The sequence below is a fragment of the Bufo bufo genome, chromosome 9 (assembly GCF_905171765.1).
Source record: "Bufo bufo chromosome 9, aBufBuf1.1, whole genome shotgun sequence".
Taxonomy (NCBI): domain Eukaryota; kingdom Metazoa; phylum Chordata; class Amphibia; order Anura; family Bufonidae; genus Bufo; species Bufo bufo.
Window position 1 is genome coordinate 39,248,384 of NC_053397.1, and position 24,988 is coordinate 39,273,371.

Genomic DNA, 24,988 nt, shown 5'->3' on the forward strand with positions numbered 1-24,988 from the left:
CACCTGCAAAAATATAGAACATGTCCTATTCTTGTCCGTTTTACAGACAGGGATAGGACAGTTCTATAGAGGGCAGGACGTTCCATTCCGCAAAATGCCGCAAAACGGGGACGGCCATGTGCATGAACCCTTAACCTTATGTGCGCTGGAGTGAGACGGGCCAAATTTATTTAGAGGTACGCGCCTCTTAATACATTTGGTGTATTTGGTGTATTTTGCCAGATCTTAGCTGGAGTAGATTTGTGCTGTAATTTACGCAGTTTTTTTGGTGGCCGCACCCACTTCTGCCGAGCTCCACCTGTTTTTTTTAAAGGGGGCAATTTCCTAAAAGTTTTTTTTCTTGCACAAATATGGATTGTTAAAAAACGTACGACTTTTGTGTGTCGGAGAACCGGCCCAATCCAGGTGATAGTTCCCCCCCACAGAATGCATGACACACAAGCTATAAAGCTGAGGAGGATGCGACATCATTCTCCGGTTAATGAGCCCCATCTATACCCATCTGCATATTATTGCTGAAATACTGCACTCAGTCCGGAATATAATCTAACCAACTGTGTTTATTTCATCCCTAGAAATTTCTACAGGCAAGTATGTAACACGTGTGAACTATTAACTGCACAAAGCACCGCGTGTCCTAACCTTCCTGGCTCACTAACACGCCTCCCGCTCTGATCCACTAAGGCCCCATGCACACGACCGTATGTATGTCGCGGTCCGCAAATTGCAGATTCGCAAAATACTAATACCATCTGCATTTTTTTTGTGACTTCAATGTGTCCGCATTTTGCTTCCAGATATAGGACATGTTTTAACATTTTGCGCAACAGACATACGAATGTCTAAAGCACCCGGATCAGCCGCGTGCTTACCGCATCTGTATATATATGTCCACAAAAAAAAAAAAATCATTGAAGTCAACGGGTCCGCAAGAAAAAATGCGGACGACACATGGGCTGCAATCTGTATTTTGCCGATCCGCGGTTTGCGGACCGCAAAACAGACACGGTCGTGTGCATAAGGCCTGATCCAAATCTCCTGGTCCATAAAACCACAAATTAGAGGCAGAGACATCACTTTTCATTTAAATCTACATTGAGCAACTTTGCAAAAACTTTGATGAGTGGAAACCAGACATAAGTTGTGCGTCCGTACTTTTTGCCCTATAGATATATACAACCGCGCAGAATGAAGGGCCGTCAGGCGGACAATGAAATACCTGTTTATATTTTTATCATGCAATCAGCCGACCAAAAAAATCCAGCATGGCAGATGTCTCGGTTGGACCAAAGAGGTGACCAATTAATGGTCAATGACAGGGGCACAGTTATAGGGGTGGAGAGGTAGCAGACACACTTGGACCTTGTTCTCTGAAGGGGCACAAACAGGGGATTAGCACTAGGGGGTAGCTGTTGTATATAGTGCATGAGGGGCCACAGTGAAACCTCAATGACTCATGAAGTTACCAGTGCTATGAATGACACATGATATGATTGATGGAGGACCTTGTTCCAGAGCTTGCCCTGGGGCCAGTGTCAGACTGAGGTTCTCTGTGACCACCAGATGAGATTATTTTTGATGCCCAACCCCTGTATCTTCACTAAAGTCTAGTAGGTTGGCTCCAAAGACAGCCAAATGTTTTTTTTTTCCCTGGACCTTTAAGTCCCCTTTCACACGAGCGAGTTTTCCGCGTGGATGCGATGCGTGAGTTGAACGCATTGCACCCGCACTAAATCCGGACCCATTAATTTCTATGGGGCTGTTCACATGAGCGGTGATTTTCACGCATCACTTGTGCGTTGCGTGAAAATCGCAGCATGCTCTATTTTGTGCGTTTTTCGCGCAACGCAGTCCCCATAGAAGTGAATGGGGCTGCGTGAAAATCGCAAGCATCCGCAAGCAAGTGCGGAGGCGGTGCGATTTTCACGCACGGTTGCTAGGAGACGATCGGGATGGAGATCCGATCATTATTATTTTTCCTTATAATATGGTTATAAGGGAAAATAATAGCATTCTGAATACAGAATGTATAGTAAAATAGCGCTGGAGGGGTTAAAAAAAAATAATAATAATTTAACTCACCTTAATCCACTTGATCGCGCAGTTATAAGGGAAAATAATGCAATCTACAGAACACCGATCAACACCGACCAAACATGCCGATTTTTCTCACGCGCGTGCAAAACGCATTACAATGTTTTGCACTCGTGCGGAAAAATCGTGCATGTTCCCGCAACGCACCCGCACCTTTTCCCGCAACGCCCGTGTGAAAGAGGCCTAAGGGTTGCTATGGTATTAGAGCCTGGAACCCCCCAGAGGATTCTCTGGTACTCTGGTGGGCCAGTCTGACCATGATCGAGGCCCTAGGACCTTCAAGCTTCTGGTGGACAATCAGGAGATATACTGTAGTTTAAGGCCCCCTGCAGACGAGCGTGTACGGATTAGGTCCGGATGCGTTTCGTCTGCGATCAAGAAAAATCGTGCCAGTAGGTACGCAATTGCAGTCAGTTTTGACTGCGATTGCGTTCCGATGTTCAGTTTTTATCGCGCGGGTGCAATGCGTTTTGCACGCGTGTGATTAAAAATTGACTGTGGTACCCAGACCAGAACCAGGTCTTCTTCACTGAAGATCGGGTTTAGGTTAGGTGTTCTGTATATTTTATTATTTTCCCTACTAATAGCATTCTTTAATTCAGAATGCTTATGTTATAAGGGAAAATAATACAGTAAATAGACTTTTATCAATTTACTTACATCATATCCTAGCAACCATGCGTGAAAATCACACCGCATCCGCACTTGCTTGCGGATGCTTGCGATTTTAACGCAGACCTATTCATTTCTATGGGGCCTGCGTTGCGTGACCATGCTGCGATTTTCACGCGACGCAAAAGTGATGCGTGAAAATCACCGCTCATGTGCACAGCCCCATTGATGTGAATGGGTCCAGATTCAGTGCTGGTGCAATGCGTTCACCTCACGCATCGCACCCGCACGGAATTCTCGCCCGTGTGCAAAGGGGCCTAAATGATTTATTTTGGCCACTGGACAATTGTGTTAATGTCGTCAGGGCTTCTACAATGTACTGCCGTCTATCATCAGGAAGCCATCTGAATGTGTTTGTAGCTTTAGGCATGAATGGAGGAGAGAACTTCGTGTGACTGAACATCGGTACAAAATAAGTAAAGCAAAAAATGGCAAAGTGGCTATTTAAAGGGAACTTGTCATCACATATGCAGTCCCTAAACCACCGCCATAGTGTTGCATGGGATGGTGGTAATAGATCTATAAAGATATCGCTGTAAAATTCTACTTCATTCATCCAGGTCATGGTATATCAGTAGTAGTAAGTAAGGTCATCAGTATCAGAACATTGGGGCCCCCACTGATCAGTTATTTGAGAAGGCACTGATGCTCCTGTAAGTGCCCTTGCCCTCTTGCAGCTTTCCCTAGGCGCAAATGAATGGGGCCGATAATGTATGGCGCTGTGCTTGGCAAGCTGTCCCCCACCGATCAGATACTGATGATCAATCCAGAGGATAGGTCATCAGTTAAAAAGCCTCAGAAAACCCCTTCAAACTTAGAGAAGTGTTAGAAAACTGCGTTTATAAAGTGGCGCGTGCCCTACCTGTGACTAGTGGGCGGCCCCACTCTCAGGAGTAGTTATGCCTTCATGGCTTGCAAGCCAGCTCCAGCTGCGTCTGCCGCTTGCGCAGTGAAATGAGGTGTAGTGACCTCAGCTTCATGGGTGCAAGTAAAATTTTAGAGAGTGCCATCTTTACAGACCTATTACCATTGAGTACAGTGCTCTGGCAGCGGTGTGTAGGGGCCTCATATGTGATGATAAGTTTCCCTTTAACTGTGAATTGTAATCAAGGCAGTGAAAACATCATCACGCCTGGCCCTGTCAATCAAAGTGCAGAGTGTGCGGCAGTGGCAGAGAGAGCAGAGCCTCTAGGTGTAACGGCAACGCCCCCGTTGCTCCTAGAGGCTCATTTGCATATATTAAAATATCACTTTTCTCAGCAATGCGGGCACATATGACCATGGGACCAACACAGATGCCTTCAGCTGCCAAGCGCACATGTAACAGGTCAGCCAGTGTCATAGGTACAAAACTGCTGACAGATGCCCTTTAATGTAGACCAATTGAAAAAAATATATTTTTTAGCCCAAAAGGACTAAGGCCCCTTTCACACGGGCGAGTATTCCGCGCGGATGCGATGCGGGAGGTGAACGCATTGCACCCGCACTGAATACCGACCCATTCATTTCTATGGGGCTGTTCACATGAGCGGTGATTTTCACGCATCACTTATGCGTTGCGTGAAAATCGCAGCATGTTCTATATTCTGCGTTTTTCACGCAACGCAGGCCCCATAGAAGTGAATGGGGTTGCGTTAAAATCGCAAGCATCCGCAAGCAAGTGCGGATGCGGTGCGATTTTCACGCACGGTTGCTAGGAGACGATCGGGATGGAGCCCCGATCATTATTATTTTCCCTTATAACATGGTTATAAGGGAAAATAATAGCATTCTGAATTCAGAATGCAAAGTAAAATAGCGCTGGAGGGGTTAAAAAAAAATAAAAAATCATTTAACTCACCTTAATCCACTTGCTCGCGTAGCCCGGCATCTCCTTGTGTCACCTTTGTTGAAAGACCTGTGGTGAGCATTAACTATAGTTCAAGGACCTGGGATGACGTCACTCCGGTCATCACATGGTACGTCACATGATCTTTTACCATGGTGAATCACCATGGTAAAAGATCATGTGACGTACCATGTGATGACCGGAGTGACGTCATCCCAGGTCCTTGAACTATAGTTAATGCTCACCACAGGTCTTTCAACAAAGGTGACACAAGGAGATGCCGGGCTACGCGAGCAAGTGGATTAAGGTGAGTTAAAAATTGTTTTATTTTTTTTATCCCCTCCAGCGCTATTTTACTTTGCATTCTGTATTCAGAATGCTATTATTTTCCCTTATAACCATGTTATAAGGGAAAATAATACTATTTACAGAACACCGATCCCAAGCCCGAACTTCTGTGAAGAAGTTCGGGTTTGGGTACCAAACACGCACGATTTTTCTCACGCGAGTGCAAAACGCATTACAATGTTTTGCACTCGCGCGGAAAAATCACGGGTGTTCCCGCAACGCACCCGCACATTTTTCCGCAACGCCCGTGTGAAAGGGGCCTAAAATGACCCTCAAAGGTGTTGATAGCCTTTAATTTAATCTATAGTGCACCTGTCCTGGTGATGGCTTCTTCTTGATGCAGCATGGCTGCCTCTACTTTGTATTGGTTTAGAGTATAAGTTCTAATTTTCACATTTGGCTCTGAGCACAACTATATTCTATATTCACGGTACACCGCACATTCTGCACATCTAACACCGCACGGTACACCGCACATTCTGCACATCTAACACCGCACGGTACACCGCACATTCTGCACGGTATAGCATGCCTCTTAGCTTTACCTTACAGACCTGGAGCATCTATATGGTGCCTGTATGTGATATAAGAAAACATGTTCATCCCTTATAGTAAATGCTGCTGGCGGTGACGTATGGTGAAGCCCCGTTACTTATCTCTTGGTTCATCCGGGAAGCTCGCCAGTAATTTGGAAAATATGAGACTGTTGGTTTTGCGTGGGGTTCCAGTGTTGATTTTGCATCAGAAGCCCCCCTATTATTATTGTGCTTCCTCGCCTACCACCCGGCAGTGCAGTAGTGCAGGACATGTATAATGGGACCCTTCTTTCTCGCTGGGTTCATGACCTCTTCCTTTGGCGCCACACATAACGTCCTTCTGCGGTCTTTCCTTTTAATAGCCGCATTGTGCGGATGACTTCTATCTGATTTGTGTACGTGTAAAGACATAAATTCAATTAGGATCATCCATTAGATTTGACATATAGTTTGAGAAGAAGCATCTCGGTATTGTAGACTTATTATACATATGCCGCCAAAGATGAAGTCGTTTTATACATATTTTCAAGCTATTTGTGAAAAATCACACACGACCCATATTTGTATCTGTATACCTCTGAGGATTATATGACAAAAAGGGATAGTTTTATATCTAGATGTCACCGGAGGAAAAATATGGCACCTTGTGCGACTGTTCTCCTCCCTCCCATAGTCCCCATCGGTGTGTGATACTGCATTTTATTATGTAGTCCTGGTGCAGCTATAGGGGTGCAGGGGAAGCAGAGGCACCCATGCATTGTGCATGTCTACCACATACGGCTCTGTCTCATCCAGTTTTTATTGGCTGCATTTAAAATATATATACACTAGCTGAAGGACCCGGCTTCGCTCGGGTATATTTAATCTATTTCATTTAATGTTTGTGTGTGTCGTTAAAAGATATCAACACTATCCACTATAACAGTGACATCTACAGCACCCCGCCCCCCAAAACAATGACCTCCACAGCCCCCCGCCTCTTAACACTGACCCCCCCCCACAGTGCCCCGTCCCTTAAAATTGGACCTCCACAGCAGCCCACCCCCTTAACTTTGACCTTTACAGCAGCCTTCCCCTTTAACAGTGACTTTCACAGCATACCACCCCCTTGACAGTGACCTCCACAGGGTCCCGCCCCCTTAACAGTTTCCTTTACTGGATCGGGGGCGTGTCCTTTTGAACAGCTCACTCTAAGACAGCAGCACTGTGCTGTCTGAGTGTGATCTGCAGGGAGAAAGTCACCCTCCCTCCCACCCCTGCAGCTGACAGAAGTTGATTTTTACCTTCATTTTTTCAATCCCTGTCTTCTCAGGAGTGGGTGGGGGCGTGGCCTAATGGATCATGGGCGTGGCTAAGCGGGACCTGGGGGTGGGGTTTTAAGTCTTTTCAGGATGGACACATTGTGGCAGGGGGCGTGTCTGGGCTCCTTCCTGCAAGAGTGACGCCCCTCTGGGCACCTTACTGGCTCATTTGCATACCAAATAAACTGGATTTTCAGAGGATAAAAATATCTATTGCTGGAACAAAGGCACATCTAGAAATAAGGTACTAAGTGCTATTAGGCCATGGCTTTACTTCAATAGCGATTATCCTGGTGGCAGATTTCCTTTAAAGCTCTCCTACAGCAGTGAAGAAAAATGGCTGGATTGTTATGGAAACCTGGAGTAAAACGGTGTATGTGGAGACTCAGGGCCTGCGAGCTTCTATTGGCTGATAAGGGTCATGTGACCAAGCTTCTATTGGCTAATGCATTTTTGGAGAATATCTCGGGAACGGTACGTCCTATCCTAGAGAGCTCAGACATGGTCTAAAACCTTCCCGGACACCTGATGTACCTGTGTGCCAAATTTCGTGATTGTAAATGCTACGGTGCGGATTCCTTTAGCGGACATACATACATACACATACACTCAGCTTTATATATTAGATTAAAGGGCATCTGTCAGCAGTTTTGTCCCTATGAAACTGGCTGACCTGTTACATGTGCACTTGGCAGCTGAAGGCATCTGTGTTGGTCCCATGTTCATATGTGCCTGCATTGCTGAGAAAAATTGACAGGGCCAGGCATGATCACGTTTACACTGCTTGGTCCTTAATCAAAGTGCAGAGAGCGCGGCAGTTGCAGAGAGAGCTGAGCCTCTAGGTGTAATGGCAACGCCCCTGTTGCTCCTAGAGGCTCATTTGCATATATTAGAACATCATTTTTCTCAGCAATGCGGGCCCATATGAACATGGCTGCCAAGTGCCCATGTAACAGGTCAGCCAGTGTCATAGGTACAAATCTGCTGACAGATGCCCTTTAAACAGTTGCCTCTGATGGTCATCCATGGGCTCATTGTGAAAAAAATGTATATATAACATATACAATTTTAATTGGAGACCATTGTATGGAATAGCTTGGTGTGCAATGCTATTCCATTTATTTTTTATTTTTTTTACTGTATACTGGCCAGAAGAGGCTAAAAACTCATTCTTTTGACCTGTTTTGGGTAAATTTAAAGGTGTTCTCCAAGCTTTTTAAGAAAATCCATGCTATTTTCCAACCCGTGGAAGAAGGACATTTTAGTTAATACTTACCCATCCCTCGCTCCGCTGATGCACTCACAGAGACTCTGGGCTCTTCTGCCCGAATCACCACTGGTTTCCTTTCCTTCTCTTCCTGTTCAGCTGCATAATAGTAAATGAAGATGAACAGGAAGAGGAAGAAAGACATATGGTTGGGACCCAAGAGGAAGAGCCCACAGCCTGTGTGAGTGCAGCCGAGACTGAGGCATCGGTGGAGTAAGTAAGTAAGTACTAACTAAACTATCTTTCTTCCACGGGTTAGAAGAAAACATGGAGTTTTAAAAAGCCTGGAGAATCCCTTTAACCTAATGGACACAATTAATTTCCACATTGGAAGCTTTCCCAATGTACACCACCGTGATAGTAATGTATCAGGGAAACCTTGATTAATCTGTACAACTAGGTGGGTAACATGTTCGTTACCATCACCATAACCCTCTAGAACAGATCATCTCCACTTTTAACTTAACAATACTCTCAATTTTTTCAAAGCCGCCAGAAATTGACCCAACTGGGCCACCTACGGTAAGAATTGGAGGTGGAAACGTCGCCTTGTTACAGCTGCTCACCAAAATCTGTTTTTTATAAAACTGCGGATTTCCTTGTCATGTTCTTCTGCATTCTCTTTTTTTCATGCACCATGCTTACTGTCTCTGAGCTCCCTTTGAATGTGAACTTGCATCCGGACATTGACATTTTTTCCACATATTTCAAACAAGTTATAATGTTTTATACTTGATAAGTGACCCTGTTGCATGCGGCATGATCTGGAGAGACATGGCATGCGTTGTACAGTATGTCTAAGGTTTGCGGTGTGATCAGCGCTTTCATTGGGAACGGTGGAAAGTGAGATCTCTAGAGTTACTCGAGTACGTACGGTATAATAAAGACGCGTCAACTGGTTTGTCCCTGTGTATTATAAAGTGCAAAGAAAGTATGATTCCAGAAAGTTACATCTTACCCCAGTTTTCCAGTAAAAAAAAAGCTTGTGCACGAAACCAGTACCTCCTTCTAAATGAGTGTGTTGCATACTCATACTTATTGTCATTGCTAAATTTGGGGCATGAGACCCTGCCCTGGGAATGCCCAAAGCCATCCAAGAACACCCATTTATGGGCAGGACCACCACAACCCCCAACCACTTTGGGCCCAAATTTTCCAGAACTGAAATTTAGGGACAGTCCCTGCAAATTCAGGACTGTTGGTAACTATGGATACTACTACATAGGCCAACTGACATTGCGTTGTAAGATTTAGGGTTTTATTTGATTTACGTAGCGGCCAGTAGACCCTGCCAGTAGGGAGTTCGACCTCTTTACTGCCACACATTCTACATTTGGCTACCTCTGTAAAAATATAGGGGGTCATTTATGAAGAAATATACAGCACTTTTTGGCGCAGATTTTGTCGCAAAGGGGTTTTGCGTCAAAATCTATGCCCTTTCTCCACTCACGCCACTCTTCCGAGGTGGCGGGAAAAGGAGGCATGTCGTGGGCGGGGAAGAGGACGGGCCGGCCCATCTCATTTACCATATTTCACGGCAGTTTATGGCAAGGGAGCTGGCGTAGTTTAAACCATGTTGCGTGGCTGGCGGAACCAAGCGAGTCCTGTGCCTCTACATAAACTTGATGCATCCGCTGCCATCGCATAGGGATTAAGACTGGCGTATAAATTGCCGGTCTTAATAAATGACCCCCATAATGCTCACTTAGGATAGGTCTACACAACAACTTTGGTTGCATAATTCTCAGACGTGCATCACAATCATTAATGCTGGTTTGTTGCAAGTTTTCTGCATGTCTTTTGTTTTCTATTGGTAAAATATTGGTAATAGTTGCACGTCTTCTATAGAAATGATGTGACAGTCACATTGCACCAAAGTTGCAGATGCGTGAAAGTGTACGAATCGTGTCACTCAGTGTTTCTCTTCGGAAGCTTCAGTTACGCACCCAAAGTCGCTGCGTAGACCTTGCCTAAGGCCCTATTCACATGACTGTATTTTTGGTCCGCATCCGATCCGCATTTTTTGAAGATTGGATGCAGACCCATTCATTTCACAAAAAATGCGGACAGCACACTGTATGTCCATTCGGCAATCCCACAAATAAGACAGAACGCGTCCTATTTTTGCCCGTTTTGCAGACTAGAGTAGACATTGTTACAATGGGTCTGCAAAAAAATACATATGATCTTGTCAATATGACCATATCTATTTTGCGGTCCGTAAATTCTAATCCACAAAAAATACCAATGACGTCCGTGTTGCATCCGTATTTTTGCAGACTGACCCTTTGTAACGATGACTATTCTTGTCCGCAAAACGGACAATAATAGGACATTTTCTATCTTTTTGCGGCTCGTGTGAATGGGGCCTAATCGTTCCGACAATTTTGTGACTTTTTGTCATATTTTTTTGCCATTAGAAAATTGCTTTCACAAAATTGCTGCCTGTGCCATCATGTATTGGCATCAGAGCCCCGTGAGATGCCCAGGTTCATTGGCTACAGGGCGACATGGCGGCATAGCCCGCTAGGTCATTGAGCTTCTCATGGATGCTCTACGGCACCGCGGTAAAGGAATAGACAAAGCTGTAGAACACGAAAGCGCGGGCCCGTTAATCTAGGACGTAATTATCAGTGGCTTTCCGTTATTTCGGGCAATATAGCACTTTCCCATATACCCAGATGCGGGATATTATATGAATATTCCCAGGGGGCAGAGTGTTCCAGTATGTGACCACCTCTGCTCTTGTGGAGCCCCATTACATCACTGATCTCCCCCCATCATACACTGCCGGAATTATATTCATCTCATGTGCTGGCCCAGGAGGATCTTGTGCTCGTGAGACCTTGCTGCCTCCACCTCCAGTGTGTTTTATCTTCTTCCTCCTGGCACATTTTTTAAAATATTCATTATTTTTCATTATATTTCTTAAAGCCAATGCCAACTGAACAAGGCCCCACCGGGGACCCAGCGGTAAGAAGAGTGGCCCCGGAATGGTTTGACCTCTGTTAACCCTCTCTTTGTCTGACGCTTGCCTGGTTTTGCTGTGTTTTCTCAGAAGGGTTTCGATAAGCGCGGTATATAGCATTCATTTCATCCAGCTGATTGAGAACTTAGGCTGAGAAATGCATGTGTGTGCCCCTGCAGCTGGAATACAAGTCTGTCTTGGCATGCGGCTTTAGTGTAGCATAGTGGGTGCCCCCGGTAAGTGCCGTGCCTACCACCATGAAGCTGCGCTTTAATGAATGGAAGCGCTCAATAGAGCATTACATATTCGTTCCCACGCCATCTGCTGCAGGACTACAACTCCCATCTGGTTGGGAGATAAAGAGCTGGACTTGTTCTGAAGGCCCGGTGACTCTCCTGACCTGTCTGTTTTAGGTAATAGCTGCATTACCCATGGTATAGTAATTCTGCAGCTCTATGTTATGCCATTCCTCTGTTATTCCTCCTGCACATTTATGAGGTGTTACCATTGAGGGCGTGCCCCTACACACTCTGACATTGTCCAGTCAGCGCTAACCTTATCACACCGCGTAGAGAAAGGTAACGGTTGTCAATTTACTTAGAAATATTCAGGAGGAGTAACAGAGGAGCGGCACAGTATAGCGTTACGAGAAAAGTTCCTCCAGAATAGTTTTTTTTTCCAGGGGGAATAAAAAGCAGACATGTCAAGAGTGTTGATGGGTCCTCTTTAAAGAGGAGCGATCCCCTCTCCTGACATGTCTGTATTAGTAACTGCTTGCATCCCCCATGTAATAACTGTTCTGGAGCTTCTATTCTTATTACTCTATGATGTGCCATTCCTTTATTATTCCTGCTAAAAGTTATGAATGAATTGCTGGCAGTTTGTAATGAAGGTCCAACTGGGTGTTACCAGCTCTCACACTGGCATCACTGATTGGATAGTGTCCGACTGTGCAGGGACGCACCCCTGGTAACTTGTAACACCCATTTAGACCTTCATTACAAACTACTAGTAATTCATTTATAACGTTTAGCAGGAATAATAAAGGAATGGTACATCATAGAGTCATGACAATAGACGCTCTAGAATTGTTACCACATGGGGAATGAAAATGCACCAAAATAGACATGTCAGGAGAGGGGACGGGTCCTCTTTAAGGGTTGCCTGTTCTAGATTATACAACATGGTCTTATTATTGTTCCGCCACCTCCTGCTTTATGTTCTGGACTATGTATCTGCCCCTGTGTCTGTGATGTGATTTACCCAATGCCTTACAGAGCTCAGAAGACAGCGCCCGCATCTCAATCACTTTCTTCCGACTATTCAGAGTCATGCGACTCGTGAAACTTCTAAGCAGGGGCGAAGGGATCCGAACGTTGCTGTGGACATTCATAAAGTCCTTTCAGGTATGTAGTAGGTATTTATCTGTGGTCCGGTTATACGGAAAGCATAGACTAGGTGGTTCAGTAGACACATTGGGGTAGATTTATCAAAACTGCTGTAAAGGAAAACCGGCTTAGGCTACTTTCACATCAGCGTTTTTCCTTTCTGGTATTATGATCCGTCATAGGATCTCAAAACCGGAGGAAAACGCTTCAGTTTTGTCCCCATTCATTGTCAATGTGGACAAAACGGAACAGAATGCACCAGAATGTCTTCCGTTCCATTTGGTTGCGTTCTCATGCTGCAAGCAGCGTTTTTGAGTGCGTCATTGGATGTGGAGCAAGTAGGATCCGTCATGACTCACAATGTAAGCCAGTGGTGCCAGATCCGTTTTCTCGGACACAATTGAAAACGGATCTGGCGCCCATTGACTTGCAGTGGTTTTAGTGCTGGATCCATCATGGACACTACACAGTCTGATAATGGCTTTCCGTAATAACGGATGCATCCAGTTGTATTATCTGAAAGGAAGCGTTTTTGCTGATCCATGACTGATCCAGCAAAAAAACGCAGATGTGAAAGTAGCCTTAGTTGCCCGTAAGAATCAGATCCCACCTTTCATTTTTCAGAGCTCCTTTGGAAAATTAAAAGTGGAATCTGATTGGCTGCAATCCCAGAAAAAAACTGACTGAACTTGTGTGCAAAATCATCAGTTATTCCCTGAACAGATCCCGACACAATCCATATCGCCCAAGTGAAACAGGCCTAAGTGTACTCCACTTGTGATGGTGCAGTCTCATTTCTGGTTGTCAGAAGCTGTTGGCGAATCTTAAGTGACCTAATAAATTCTTAAAAGGGTTTTCTGAGATTTGAATGCTGATGCCCTGTCCTCTGGATAGAGTGTCGGACCTCCACCAATCAGATACTGATGCCCTGTCCTCTGGATAGAGTGTCGGACCTCCACCAATCAGATACTGATGCCCTGTCCTCTGGATAGAGTGTCGGACCTCCACCAAGCAGATACTGATACCCTGTCCTCTGGATAGAGTGTCGGACCTCTCACCAATCAGATACTGATGACCTGTCCTCTGGATAGAGTGTCGGACCTCCACCAATCAGATACTGATGCCCTGTCCTCTGGATAGAGTGTCGGACCTCCACCGATCAGATACTGATGACCTGTCCTCTGGATAGAGTGTCGGACCTCTCACCAATCAGATACTGATAACCTGTCCTCTGGATAGAGTGTCGGACCTCCACCGATCAGATACTGATGACCTGTCCTCTGGATAGAGTGTCGGACCTCCACCGATCAGATACTGATGACCTGTCCTCTGGATAGAGTGTCGGACCTCCACCGATCAGATACTGATGACCTGTCCTCTGGATAGAGTGTGGGACCTCCACCGATCAGATACTGATGACCTGTCTTCTGGATAGAGTGTCGGACCTCCACCGATCAGATACTGATGCCCTGTCCTCTGGATAGAGTGTCGGACCTCCACCGATCAGATACTGATGACCTGTCCTCTGGATAGAGTGTCGGACCTCCACCAATCAGATACTGATGCCCTGTCCTCTGGATAGAGTGTCTGACCTCCACCAAGCAGATACTGATACCCTGTCCTCTGGATAGAGTGTCGGACCTCTCACCAATCAGATACTGATGACCTGTCCTCTGGATAGAGTGTCGGACCTCCACCAATCAGATACTGATGCCCTGTCCTCTGGATAGAGTGTCGGACCTCCACCGATCAGATACTGATGACCTGTCCTCTGAATAGAGTGTCGGACCTCCACCGATCAGATACTGATGACCTGTCCTCTGGATAGAGTGTCGGACCTCCACCGATCAGATACTGATGACCTGTCTTCTGGATAGAGTGTCGGACCTCCACCGATCAGATACTGATGCCCTGTCCTCTGGATAGAGTGTCGGACCTCCACCGATCAGATACTGATGACCTGTCCTCTGGATAGAGTGTCGGACCTCCACCGATCAGATACTGATGCCCTGTCATCTGGATAGAGTGTCGGACCTCCACCGATCAGATACTGATGACCTGTCCTCTGGATAGAGTGTCGGACCTCCACCGATCAGATACTGATGACCTGTCCTCTGGATAGAGTGTCGGACCTCCACCGATCAGATACTGATGACCTGTCCTCTGGATAGAGTGTCGGACCTCCACCGATCAGATACTGATGACCTGTCCTCTGGATAGAGTGTCGGACCTCCACCGATCAGATACTGATGACCTGTCCTCTGGATAGAGTGTCGGACCTCCACCGATCAGATACTGATGACCTGTCCTCTGGATAGAGTGTCGGACCTCCACCGATCAGATACTGATGACCTGTCCTCTGGATAGAGTGTCGGACCTCCACTGATCAGATACTGATGACCTGTCCAGGGGAAAGGTCATTAGTATTTAAAGCCTCATGCAGACGTCCATGGAACACAGTCTGTGAGATTCCGAACTGGCATTGCAGGAGCGCACAGCGTCATAGCAACCAATGATGCGGTGCGCTCCTGCAATGCCAGTCCGGTATCTCACGGACCGTGTTCCACGGATGTCTGCATGAGGCATAAATCTTGGAAAACCCCTTTAAGGCCTCCATACACATTATTTTATTGTCGACCGAACCCGCCAAGAACGGTGGATTTGGGGAACAGTCCAAAGAGTGTGGGGAGCTCCTGACTCTCCCCCGTCAGGCAAAATTTATTTTTTCGCCCAATCCTTTTGTTCTCCCTGGAAATATGCTGCCGGCTGAAGTGTCTGACAGCGTCTTTCTCCCCTCTCAGTGCACATACACGTTTGGCCAAGCCGACCGTGAACTTGTCTGTGAGAGCCGGGAGAGAAAGCCATTCGTTTGGCCGACAGCTGTTGAATGTCTATGACCGCCCTAAGGCTGCTTTTGGATGGCAATCATATGGGTGCCTTTTAATATTTAAATTATTGCTTCAATACGTAGATCGCCCCCAGCCCTACTGAACCAGAATTTAGATCAGGATAGGAAGCTATGGAGATCAAAGTTTGCTTCAGCAGAACCGCTGGGATCCAGATATTGCATCCATATTATGAGGCCTGGTTCACACTTCAGTGATTTCCATCAGTGATTGTTAAACCAAAACCTGGACTGAAGCCTCCATAGATAAGGTAGAATGGAATGATCTACACTGAAAATCGCTGATGTAAATCACTGACCAAATACTGAAGTGTGAACTAGGCCTAACTGTAGGAAAGTAGCCGTAGGGCTTATTCAGACAACCGTATCTGTTTTTGCGGTCCGCAAATTGCAGATCTGCAAAACACGGATACCAGCCATCTGTATTCCGCATTTTTCGGAACAGAGCGGCCAGAATTATAGAAATGCCTATTCTTGTCCGCAATTGCGGTGTGCTGTCTGTATCTTTTGCGGTCCTTTTGAAATGAATGGGTTCGCATCCGTTTGTCAAAATTGCGGAACGGATATGGACTGACATATAGTGTGAATGGGCCTTTAGGGTACAATAACACAGGGCGGATTTCCGGCAGATTTTGCTGCCAATTTGATGTCAAATTTGTTGCCAATTTGCCACAGATTTCACCCTGCGCCTTGAAACCTGCAGCGTAAATTGCCATGCTGTGGATTTAAAATGTGCAGTACAGGTCAATTCACTCTCTAGATTTGCTAAGATTTGCTCAAATCTCATCCCCTTTGCTGGCAATGTAATACGCTGAGGATTTACCGCCTACAGATCCCTGACCACAAATCCACAGTGTATCCGACTGGTGTGAACGTAGCCTTACTGTTCCCATCAGACCTCCTGTTAGAATATGGTGGATTTCAGAGCGCACACAGACTCATGCTGGTATCATCTTTTCACTATCTTTTTCCTTAGGCTTTACCGTACGTCGCCCTCCTTATCGCCATGTTGTTTTTCATCTATGCTGTGATTGGCATGCAGGTAATGTTATTAGTATAACGTCATAATGGCCAGTAATACAAGGTAACCGGCAGTGCCGCCACACATGTGACTATACCGCAGATCTACCAGTAGTTACAATGGATTCTACCACTTGGACTACACAGCCATTTTATTGCAGCTTGATTACCCAGGATGACTCTCTCTGGGTGTCTCAGTCCTAGTTTCTGATGAGCGTGTCCTATGCGGAAATCACGCTCCGTGTGTGAGCGTGATCCCCGGTTATGGACACTGCTCGTTTCCCAGGAGCGCACGGCATTATACTGATTTATAACGCTGTGTGTCTCTGCATGACCTTACTTCTACAAAATATACTGACATCATTGTGTCAGTGTAATTCAGTGGATACAAGTCATGCAGAGACACACAGCATTATAAATCAGTATAACGCCGTGCGACCCTGCGAAAGGAGCAGTGTCCATAACCGGGGATCACGCTCACACACGGAGCATGATTTCCACATAGGACACACTCGTCTGAAAGAGGCCTAAAGCAGCCTACCAGTACGCCACCAGTTATATCTCTCAACATAATTGAGATCACTGCTTGGGTCACACGTCTAGTGGTGGGTGGTAATTATTATATGGGGTTAGGCCGGGGCTCTACTTTCCCGCACGGCATAATTTCAGTATGGGGCATTAGACCCGCAGTTGGGCTGGAACTCGCAGCATCATAGATCACAGTGATGCAGGGTTCACATGAGCCACGGTTGTCCTGGGAAATGTGGGCCTCACACGAACTGCGTTTCACGGCCGCAAACGCCATGTGAGCGCGGCCTTATTCTGCCCAAGCATTTGCTTAAACTTTGAGCATTTTTGTTGCCCTGTGGATATGACTTATTAGACTTCCACTAATAGCATTTATTATGTAGAGATGGTTAATCCAAGGCACTTTCTAATGTCTTGTGATTGTCCATATTGCCTCCTTTGCTGGCTGGATTCATTGTTCCATCACACTGCTCATTTCCAGGGGTTACGACCACCCTGCAATCCCGCAGTAGTGATCGTGCTTGCACATTATAGGAAAGAGGCTGATTGTTTTTCCTGTAGTGGAAAAGCACGACCACCGATGCTAACTCCTGGACACAAGCAGTGCATAATGTGATGTAAAAATGAATCCAGCCAGCAAAGGAGGCAATATGGACAATCACAAGACATTAGTAAGTGCCTTGTATTAACTTCCTCTACATAATAAATGCCATTTGCTGCCATTCTGGCAGACAGGAGCTGTCCTTGCATTACATGGATTACCCTTCATCTACAGCAGAAACATCTATCTGGCCGCAGTTTCCTTTGGCAAAATCAGCTGTTTGCCAGTGGTTCTGGGAACATGACCTGTTGTGATCGGCTGACCACCCCAGCGGCCACTTTCTCTCATGAGACAACCAAACTAATCACTGCGTATTGGTAGGCAGTCTCTTTTGCTATTACAATTCTAAATAAAAGCATCCTGGAAATTCTGATAAGTACAGTACCATAGCCTTATCATTTGTGGAGCGCTCTGATATGCATGTGAAGGCTTATAAAACATTGTATTTTCCAGGTTTTTGGTAAAATAGCCATGAGGGATAACACCCAGATTAATAGGAACAACAATTTTCAGACCTTTCCACAAGCGGTCCTGCTGTTATTCAGGTATCTGTAGTTATTAGCGCTATGATATTACTAATACATCAATACATGGACTGTACATAGTAGTGAATGAACCTTAATGAATGACTTGTATCGTCATCTCCTCAAGGTGTGCCACGGGCGAGGCCTGGCAGGACATCATGCTGGCATGCTTGCCAGGAAAGCTCTGTGACCCCGATTCAGATTTCAGCACTGGAGAGGAGTACACATGTGGGAGCAACTTTGCCATTGTCTATTTCATCACATTTTACATGTTGTGTGCATTCCTGGTAAGTGAATATTCCTGTAGACAGAGGACCCAGCGACAGGTCCTCTGTACCTAATGCCTAATCTATATGATAGGACCCAGCGACAGGTCCTCTGTACCTAATGCCTGATCTATGTGATAGGACCCAGCGACAGGTCCTCTGTACCTAATGCCTGATCTATGTGATAGGACCCAGCGACAGGTCCTCTGTACCTAATGCCTGATCTATGTGATAGGACCCAGCGACAGGTCCTCTGTACCTAATGCCTGATCTATATGATAGGACCCAGCAACAGGTCCTCTGTACCTAATGCCTGATCTATGTGATAGGACCCAGCGACAGGTCCTCTGTACCTAATGCCTGATCTATGTGATAGGACCCAGCGACAGGTCCTCTGTACCTAATGCCTGATCTATATGATAGGACCCAGCGACAGGTCCTCTGTACCTAATGCCTGATCTATATGATAGGACCCAGCGACAGGTCCTCTGTACCTAATGCCTGATCTATATGATAGGACCCAGCGACAGGTCCTCTGTACCTAATGCCTGATCTTTGTGATAGGACCCAGCGACAGGTCCTCTGTACCTAATGCCTGATCTATGTGATAGGACCCAGCGACAGATCCTCTGTACCTAATGCCTGATCTATGTGATAGGACCCAGCGACAGGTCCTCTGTACCTAATGCCTGATCTATATGATAGGACCCAGTGACAGGTCCTCTGTACCTAATGCCTGATCTATATGATAGGACCCAGCGACAGGTCCTCTGTACCTAATGCCTGATCTATGTGATAGGACCCAGCGACAGGTCCTTTGTACCTAATGCCTGACCTATATGATAGGACCCAGTGACAGGTCCTCTGTACCTAATGCCTGATCTATGTGATAGGACCCAGCGACAGGTCCTCTGTACCTAATGCCTGATCTATGTGATAGGACCCAGCGACAGGTCCTCTGTACCTAATGCCTGATCTATATGATAGGACCCAGCAACAGGTCCTCTGTACCTAATGCCTGATCTATGTGATAGGACCCAGCGACAGGTCCTCTGTACCTAATGCCTGATCTATGTGATAGGACCCAGCGACAGGTCCTCTGTACCTAATGCCTGATCTATATGATAGGACCCAGCGACAGGTCCTCTGTACCTAATGCCTGATCTATATGATAGGACCCAGCGACAGGTCCTCTGTACCTAATGCCTGATCTATATGATAGGACCCAGCGACAGGTCCTCTGTACCTAATGCCTGATCTTTGTGATAGGACCCAGCGACAGGTCCTCTGTACCTAATGCCTGATCTATGTGATAGGACCCAGCGACAGATCCTCTGTACCTAATGCCTGATCTATGTGATAGGACCCAGCGACAGGTCCTCTGTACCTAATGCCTGATCTATATGATAGGACCCAGTGACAGGTCCTCTGTACCTAATGCCTGATCTATATGATAGGACCCAGCGACAGGTCCTCTGTACCTAATGCCTGATCTATATGATAGGACTCAGCGACAGGTCCTCTGTACCTAATGCCTGATCTATGTGATAGGACCCAGCGACAGATCCTCTGTACCTAATGCCTGATCTATATGATAGGACCCAGTGACAGGTCCTCTGTACCTAATGCCTGATCTATGTGATAGGACCCAGCGACAGGTCCTCTGTACCTAATGCCTGATCTATGTGATAGGACCCAGTGACAGGTCCTCTGTACCTAATGCCTGATCTATGTGATAGGACCCAGCAACAGGTCCTCTGTACCTAATGCCTGATCTATATGATAGGACCCAGCGACAGGTCCTCTGTACCTAATGCCTGATCTATATGATAGGACCCAGCGACAGGTCCTTTGTACCTAATGCCTGACCTATATGATAGGACCCAGCGACAGGTCCTCTGTACCTAATGCCTGATCTATGTGATAGGACCCAGCGACAGGTCCTCTGTACCTAACGCCTGATCTATGTGATAGGACCCAGCGACAGGTCCTCTGTACCTAATGCCTGATCTATATGATAGGACCCAGCGACAGGTCCTCTGTACCTAATGCCTGATCTATATGATAGGACCCAGCGACAGGTCCTCTGTACCTAATGCCTGATCTATGTGATAGGACCCAGCGACAGATCCTCTGTACCTAATGCCTGATCTTTGTGATAGGACCCAGCGACAGGTCCTCTGTACCTAATGCCTGACCTATGTGATAGGACCCAGCGACAGGTCCTCTGTACCTAATGCCTGATCTATATGATAGGACCCAGCGACAGGTCCTCTGTACCTAATGCCTGATCTATGTGATAGGACCCAGCGACAGGTCCTCTGTACCTAATGCCTGATCTATATGATAGGACCCAGCGACAGGTCCTCTGTACCTAATGCCTGATCTATGTGATAGGACCCAGCGACAGGTCCTCTGTACCTAATGCCTGATCTATATGATAGGACCCAGTGACAGGTCCTCTGTACCTAATGCCTGATCTATATGATAGGACCCAGCGACAGGTCCTCTGTACCTAATGCCTGACCTATGTGATAGGACCCAGCGACAGGTCCTCTGTACCTAATGCCTGATCTATATGATAGGACCCAGCGACAGGTCCTCTGTACCTAATGCCTGATCTATGTGATAGGACCCAGTGACAGGTCCTCTGTACCTAATGCCTGATCTATATGATAGGACCCAGCGACAGGTCCTCTGTACCTAATGCCTGATCTATATGATAGGACCCAGCGACAGGTCCTTTGTACCTAATGCCTGATCTATGTGATAGGACCCAGCGACAGGTCCTCTGTACCTAATGCCTGATCTATGTGATAGGACCCAGCGACAGGTCCTTTGTACCTAATGCCTGATCTATATGATAGGACCCAGCGACAGGTCCTCTGTACCTAATGCCTGATCTATGTGATAGGACCCAGTGACAGGTCCTCTGTACCTAATGCCTGATCTATATGATAGGACCCAGTGACAGGTCCTTTGTACCTAATGCCTGATCTATGTGATAGGAGCCAGCGACAGGTCCTCTGTACCTAATGCCTGATCTATGTGATAGGACCCAGCGACAGGTCCTCCGTACCTAATGCCTGATCTATGTGATAGGACCCAGCGACAGGTCCTCTGTACCTAATGCCTGATCTATATGATAGGACCCAGCGACAGGTCCTTTGTTCCTAATGCCTGATCTATGTGATAGGACCCAGCGACAGGTCCTCTGTACCTAATGCCTGATCTATATGATATACCATGTAATCACTCACTTTTTTCAACACATACAGATCATCAACCTGTTTGTGGCCGTCATCATGGACAACTTTGACTACCTGACTCGCGATTGGTCCATACTGGGTCCTCATCACTTGGATGAATTTAAAAGAATATGGTCTGAATATGATCCAGAAGCCAAGTCAGTTCCGTTCTGTACTTAATCGTTGTGTGCCTTGTGTGTTTAATAGACCTGTGTGAGTATTAACCATGTGGTGTGATCACTGGGGGAGGCTACTTCTGGATACACGCTGGATTTCACATGTATTTCACTACGGAGCAGCTCTCCATTCCGGCTCCCGAGTTACCCCCCCCCCCCCCCCCCCCTCCTTCTCATGATGTCCAAATGTCCCCATCCTTAAAGAGGTTTTCTGGGACCCCCCTCCAATCAGCTGTTTCAAGAGACATGAGCACCACAGCCTTCTCTCTGCTCACCAAGCACAGCTCCATGCATTTGATAGTGGCTGTACTTGGTATTGCAGCTCAGCTCCATTCACTTTAAGGCCTAGGCCCTAGGCCTAGGCCATGTGACTGATGATCATGATGTCACATGGCCTAGGAAGAGGCCTAAGCGGTTACTGAGCACCGACGCCTCTTCATACCACTGATTGGCTTGGGTCCTGTGGGTATGTCATCAATATGATAATCCTGGAAAACCCCTTTAACTTTTCTTGAATTTCGTTAAAGCGCTTGTCCAACCCTTTACAAGTGATGTCCTGTCTTCAGGATTGGCCACTAGTATGGGATCACCCCGCACCCCTGCCGTAGCCGCCCCAGTGCCGGAACTCAGTGCCAGAACCGCACAGTTCCTTCCGTTGTGCAGTGCACAGAGCTGGTTACTGCACCGCTGCTCCTATTCACTTCAATGGGAACTGCAGTACACAACAGACAGAGAGGTGTGCATCTGGCGCCAAGTTCTGGTGCTGGAGCTACCGCTGAACCACTGATCGGTGGGTGTTCAGGGTATAGAATCCCCTTTGATCAGATGGTGATGGTCTATCGTCAGTATATGCCACGACTTGTAAATGCCATGAAATGTTGGACAGCCCCTTTAAGAACTCTAATTTCTCGGGGTACAAAAGTAAAAAACGAAAAGATATGTTAAATGTATATTTTTTTAAAATATAGGACCCTAGGTGCAATGGGCATCTATCAGTGGCATCAATTCATCAATTTCTGGTTTTTTTTTGTTTTTTTTTTACAGTGGAGGCTTTGATGATTTCTGCACTCTTAATGGTAAAGTTAAGGGAGTAGTATCTGTAGGTGGCCTAATATGTGGTATATATAGCCATTCGTCTACTAGGGATTGCAGGTAGATCAGGCATATATCTCCAGAAGGCTTGTGGTCTACACTTTCGTACCACTAGATAAGGAGTTTATTAGGGTGTGGGGGTTTACACGGGCAGATTATCGGGAACAAACATTCCTGCGAACGCTCATTCCCAACAGTCTGAAGGTGCAGCCGATCATCCGACGAACGAGCAAAACTCTCCTTCATCAGGTGGTCCTGTCGTTAGTGCAGGCAGATAAATGATCGTTTCTGGGTAGCAGATTATGAGGTCTAACCAGCGATCTGCTGCCTGGAGACAATGCAGCTGTATGAGGACGAGCGATCACAATGGCCGCCCCTCTACCTCATAAGCCTGTATTACACCAGGGCCGATCATCGCTAACAAGTCTTCGTAGGAACGCTCCTTAGTGAAGATCTACCTGTATAATACTTCCGCCAATTACCTGATGAATGAGCAAATGCAGTCTTTCAGCAGGTTTAAAAATCACCACTTGCCGGCGGCAGATTGTGCTGTGCGATCACGATCCGCTGCCGGAAAACAGTAAGTCAGTATGGGGACGAGCGATCATGGCATTAGATACATGTAATCGCAGCGGTCTCCTCCACTGACGAGCAGATGCTTCCTTCGCTACAATCCTCTGCCTGATCGCGTAATGTAATACAGCCCATACTGTGGAGGTGAGCGCTGCATTTACATTCACCTCCACTGAACAAGCAGCCTGACAATCGGCTTCTCCCCGGCGTGGGTGAACGCGGCTTTATTCTGATCATGTGACGAGACCAGTTAGTAGATGAGACGGATTAGCCTCGCCCGCTGGTAGAAGGAGTTGTATGACTCGTGTCTGACTTTCATAACGCAGGGGAAGAATTAAACACCTGGACGTGGTCACTCTGCTCCGCCGCATTCAGCCGCCTCTGGGCTTCGGGAAATTGTGCCCTCACAGAGTGGCTTGTAAGGTAAGAGAATATAGCTGATATACGGCACACCTCTCCAGGATATCGGGCCTCATCTCATGCCTGTCATACCCATCTGTGGTACATAGTAACACGTGGTGTCCTTCTCCAGAGACTGGTGGCCATGAATATGCCACTGAATAGTGATGGGACCGTCATGTTTAATGCCACCTTGTTTGCTTTGGTTAGAACTGCCCTGAAAATCAAAACTGAGGGTAAGTGGTATACATGATCTATTATCTATCTATCTATCTATCTATCTATCTATCTATTATTTATATACACTCACCTAAAGAATTATTAGGAACACCATACTAATACAGTGTTGGATCCCCTTTTGCCTTCAGAACTGCCTTAATTCTGGCATTGATTCAACAAGGTGCTGATAGCATTCTTTAGAAATGTTGGCCCATATTGATAGGATAGCATCTTGCAGTTGATGGAGATTTGAGGGATGCACATCCAGGGCACGAAGCTCCCGTTCCACCACATCCCAAAGATGCTCTATTGGGTTGAGATCTGGTGACTGTGGGGGCCATTTTAGTACAGTGAACTCATTGTCATATTCAAGAAACCAATTTGAAATGATTCGAGCTTTGTGACATGGTGCATTATCCTGCAGGAAGTAGCCATCAGAGGATGGATACATGTTCTCATTCTGTTTACGCCAAATTCGGACTCTACCATTTGAATGTCTCAACAGAAATCGAGACTCATCAGACCAGGCAACATTTTTCCAGTCTTCAACAGTCCAATTTTGGTGAGCTCGTGCAAATTGTAGCCTCTTTTTCCTATTTGTAGTGGAGATGAGTGGTACCCGGTGGGGTCTTCTGCTGTTGTAGCCCATCCGCCTCAAGGTTGTGCGTGTTGTGGCTTCACAAATGCTTTGCTGCATACCTCGGTTGTAACGAGTGGTTATTTCAGTCAACGTTGCTCTTCTATCAGCTTGAATAAGTCGGCCCATTCTCCTCTGACCTCTAGCATCCACAAGGCATTTTTGCCCACAGGACTGCCGCATACTGGATGTTTTTCCCTTTTCACACCATTCTTTGTAAACCCTAGAAATGGTTGTGCGTGAAAATCCCAGTAACTGAGCAAATTGTGAAATACTCAGACTGGCCCGTCTGGCACCAACAACCATGCCACGCTCAAAATTGCTTAAATCCCCTTTCTTTCCCATTCTGACATTCAGTTTGGAGTTCAGGAGATTGTCTTGACCAGGACCACACCCCT

General features: G+C 46.4%; 1 protein-coding gene across 9 annotated transcripts in view; it reads left to right on the forward strand.

Moving 5' to 3' along the window:
• The window catches only part of CACNA1D (calcium voltage-gated channel subunit alpha1 D), a 368,921-nt gene that overhangs the window by 295,167 nt on the left and 48,766 nt on the right, over positions 1 to 24,988 (forward strand). For 5 of the 9 annotated variants that reach the window (XM_040408273.1, XM_040408272.1, XM_040408276.1 and 2 more), the window contains 8 exons: positions 576 to 587; positions 12,292 to 12,420; positions 16,284 to 16,349; positions 17,910 to 18,001; positions 18,108 to 18,267; positions 21,525 to 21,652; positions 23,662 to 23,758; positions 23,868 to 23,970. In XM_040408273.1, the coding sequence (XP_040264207.1) occupies positions 576 to 587; positions 12,292 to 12,420; positions 16,284 to 16,349; positions 17,910 to 18,001; positions 18,108 to 18,267; positions 21,525 to 21,652; positions 23,662 to 23,758; positions 23,868 to 23,970 (787 nt within the window). The remainder of the gene's footprint in view (positions 1 to 575; positions 588 to 12,291; positions 12,421 to 16,283; positions 16,350 to 17,909; positions 18,002 to 18,107; positions 18,268 to 21,524; positions 21,653 to 23,661; positions 23,759 to 23,867; positions 23,971 to 24,988) is intronic. The other 4 variants (XM_040408281.1, XM_040408274.1, XM_040408277.1 and 1 more) reach the window with 1 other exon arrangement.